Source organism: Montipora capricornis, chromosome 10 (assembly GCF_036669925.1).
Source record: "Montipora capricornis isolate CH-2021 chromosome 10, ASM3666992v2, whole genome shotgun sequence".
Classification (NCBI taxonomy): Eukaryota; Metazoa; Cnidaria; class Anthozoa; order Scleractinia; family Acroporidae; genus Montipora; species Montipora capricornis.
Window position 1 is genome coordinate 70666655 of NC_090892.1, and position 2500 is coordinate 70669154.

At 41.2% G+C, this 2500-nt stretch overlaps 1 protein-coding gene across 1 annotated transcript in view; it reads right to left on the reverse strand.

The window, feature by feature from the left end:
- Window positions 1–2500, reverse strand: part of LOC138021268 (L-fucose kinase-like) — an 80781-nt gene that overhangs the window by 4982 nt on the left and 73299 nt on the right. Inside the window, exon 30 of the mRNA XM_068868119.1 lies at window positions 218–317. Coding sequence (XP_068724220.1) covers window positions 218–317 — 100 coding nt within the window. The remainder of the gene's footprint in view (window positions 1–217; window positions 318–2500) is intronic.

A 2500-nucleotide genomic window follows, 5' to 3' on the forward strand; every position in this document is an offset into this window, starting at 1 on the left:
AACTGCTTTGTATTCCTGTTTTTCAAGGAAGTTTTGTATTGCAAAGCACTTTGTGACGTAAAATCGAGAATAGATCCATCACGGTCGTGGATCCAAATTACTGCTAGTAAAAAAGCAGAGCAAAAAGCAGATAAAAAGCGCAATTTTGAGGTAAGCATGGCTTATCATTTCATTACCCCGCCCATTTTTCCCTCAAATCTTCAGACAACTCGCATACCTTCTTTCAAGGCTAGTACCGCTTCCTCTGCGTTAGATATCAGGTTATCAGCGTTCTCGGTTATTTGCGGGAACCTTGCGTACCAGTTCCTCACCACATCCTAAAATAATCACTTAGTTTATCTTCCTTCACTAATACGCCTTTGGGGTAGATGTTATTCACAAGTGGCTGGAGAAATGGTTGTTTCTCTTTCCATGAAAAAAGAGAAACATCGCAAATGGAAGGAGCACGATAAAAATATTCTCATTTTTACTCGTGCCCAAACATTTGCTGATTACCATCCAGATAACGATTAATTCGCTTTTAAAGGTTTCTTTTTTTCCCTTTAATGCGGCAACAAAATCATCTGGGCTCAGTTGTTCGAAAGCCGATTAACATAATCCAGGATTACCGTAGACTTTTGTTTCATGTTTTTAACTTTTTGGTGAAACTTTCTTTCGCTTATTTTTGTATTTCAAGATTGACATCTTCTATTGTAAAGGTTTGCCGAATATCAGCGTTGAACAGCATTTGGGAGCAGAGAAATAAACTCCTTGGTTAACTTTTAATCTGGGATTTAGCGTTAATCGGCTATTGAACAACCGCGCCCTGATATCCAGGCAAGAGGCAAGGGTTAAAAATGGCGATCGGAACCTCTTCTCATAAGACGACAATTTTATACAACCAAAAATTTCACAAAAAACCTTAAACACAACATATTCGAACCTGGAAATTCAAGCGTTCTAATTCCTAATACATTTGACAGGTCGTTCACAGTCGCTTCGGACCACAGACGATTGTGTCCTCATTAACATGGGCAAATTTAACAATGATCAACAGCGATTTAGATAACCATATAAAGGCAAAAACTAACGATAAAAGAGTCCGACGTTTCGGCGACATCTTGGCGCCATTGTCAAAGAAGACTTAATTAAATATGCGATTTCAAGAGTAACTAAGAGTTCAGAGATTACCATTGACTGCCGGGTGGAAATAATTCCTATTAAGGGAAATTTCATTGAGGATTCCTGCTCAAAATCTTTGAATGAAAACTTCCATAAAGCTTCCATTTTTAAGGGTAGCCAGTGTGAGCGTGTATAAATAAAGAAAAAACAAGGTGGGTGGGTGGGCAATGGGACAGAGAGGGGGTTAAGGGGACGGAGGAATAAATTGTCTCAAAAATATGACTATGGCTGTCAAAAGCTGTTTAGGGGGATTCGGACTTTTACTGTTGATGTTATTGAGAGCTATAGATCTTAAGCAGGACCTCATCGATCTTTTGGGTGTGGCCACCAAGGGCCAGCTTTCCCAATTCAATGGCTCCTTGTAGGAAGAGATAGATGGTGTAGCTCACTCCGCCATCAAGTTCACTATGGAGGTCGAAAAAGATGGAATGCTCCCCTTCCTCGGTAATCAACTACTAAACCGAGCGCCCCGTATCGAAACTAAAGTCTTCGTGAAGCCAATGAACAGTGGTCTGCTCCTCCATTACCACAGTCATATCGGCAATAGGTACAAGCGTGGCGCATATCGCCTGTCTTCGTCATGGTCTTACTTTACTTAGGAGTGCGAGCGACTGAAGTTTGTGTTCTCTAAACTGAAGTATCCCCAGGCGCCTTGTGGACTCCACTGTTAAAGCCTTCCTAAATTCAAGGGTCGATGACCAGTCTTCTTTGCGGTCTAAAGCTACGACAGAAAACAGTTCTCGGGTCGTTATACCCTTTAACGACAAAGAGTCTGATAATATCGTGAAGATAAAGTTAAAAGATCTCAGTGTGAAGCTCCAGACTACTGTCCAGCCAGTTTTTACGAGTCGCAAGATTGCCTAGGAGTTCCCGACAAGCGAACCAAAGCCTCAGCTCACTGACCAACAATGTGTTGTATATCAATTCAAGTGTGACCAGTGCGATGCTGGTTATGTCGGATACACCCATGGGCATCTGTTCGTACGCGCCGATGGACATAAAAGCAAGTCAATGCGTAATCGACATCGTAATAGACACGCAGGCACGGTTCCGGATGACCTTCGCAATTGCTTTAAGGTGTTGACAAAAATGCCAGAACAAGTTTGATTGTCACGTTAACGAGAGGTTACTCATTAAACAATTACGACCGTCTTTAAATATACAATCAGACTCAAATCGCGCTAAGCTCTTTGTCTAACTTATGCAAATTAATGACTCTGAACTCATACTTACTCTTGAAATCGCATATTTAATTTAGTTTCCCTTGACAATGGCGCCAAGATGTCGCCGAAACGTCGGACTCTTTTATCGTTAGTTCTTGCCTGTATAAATTTAACAA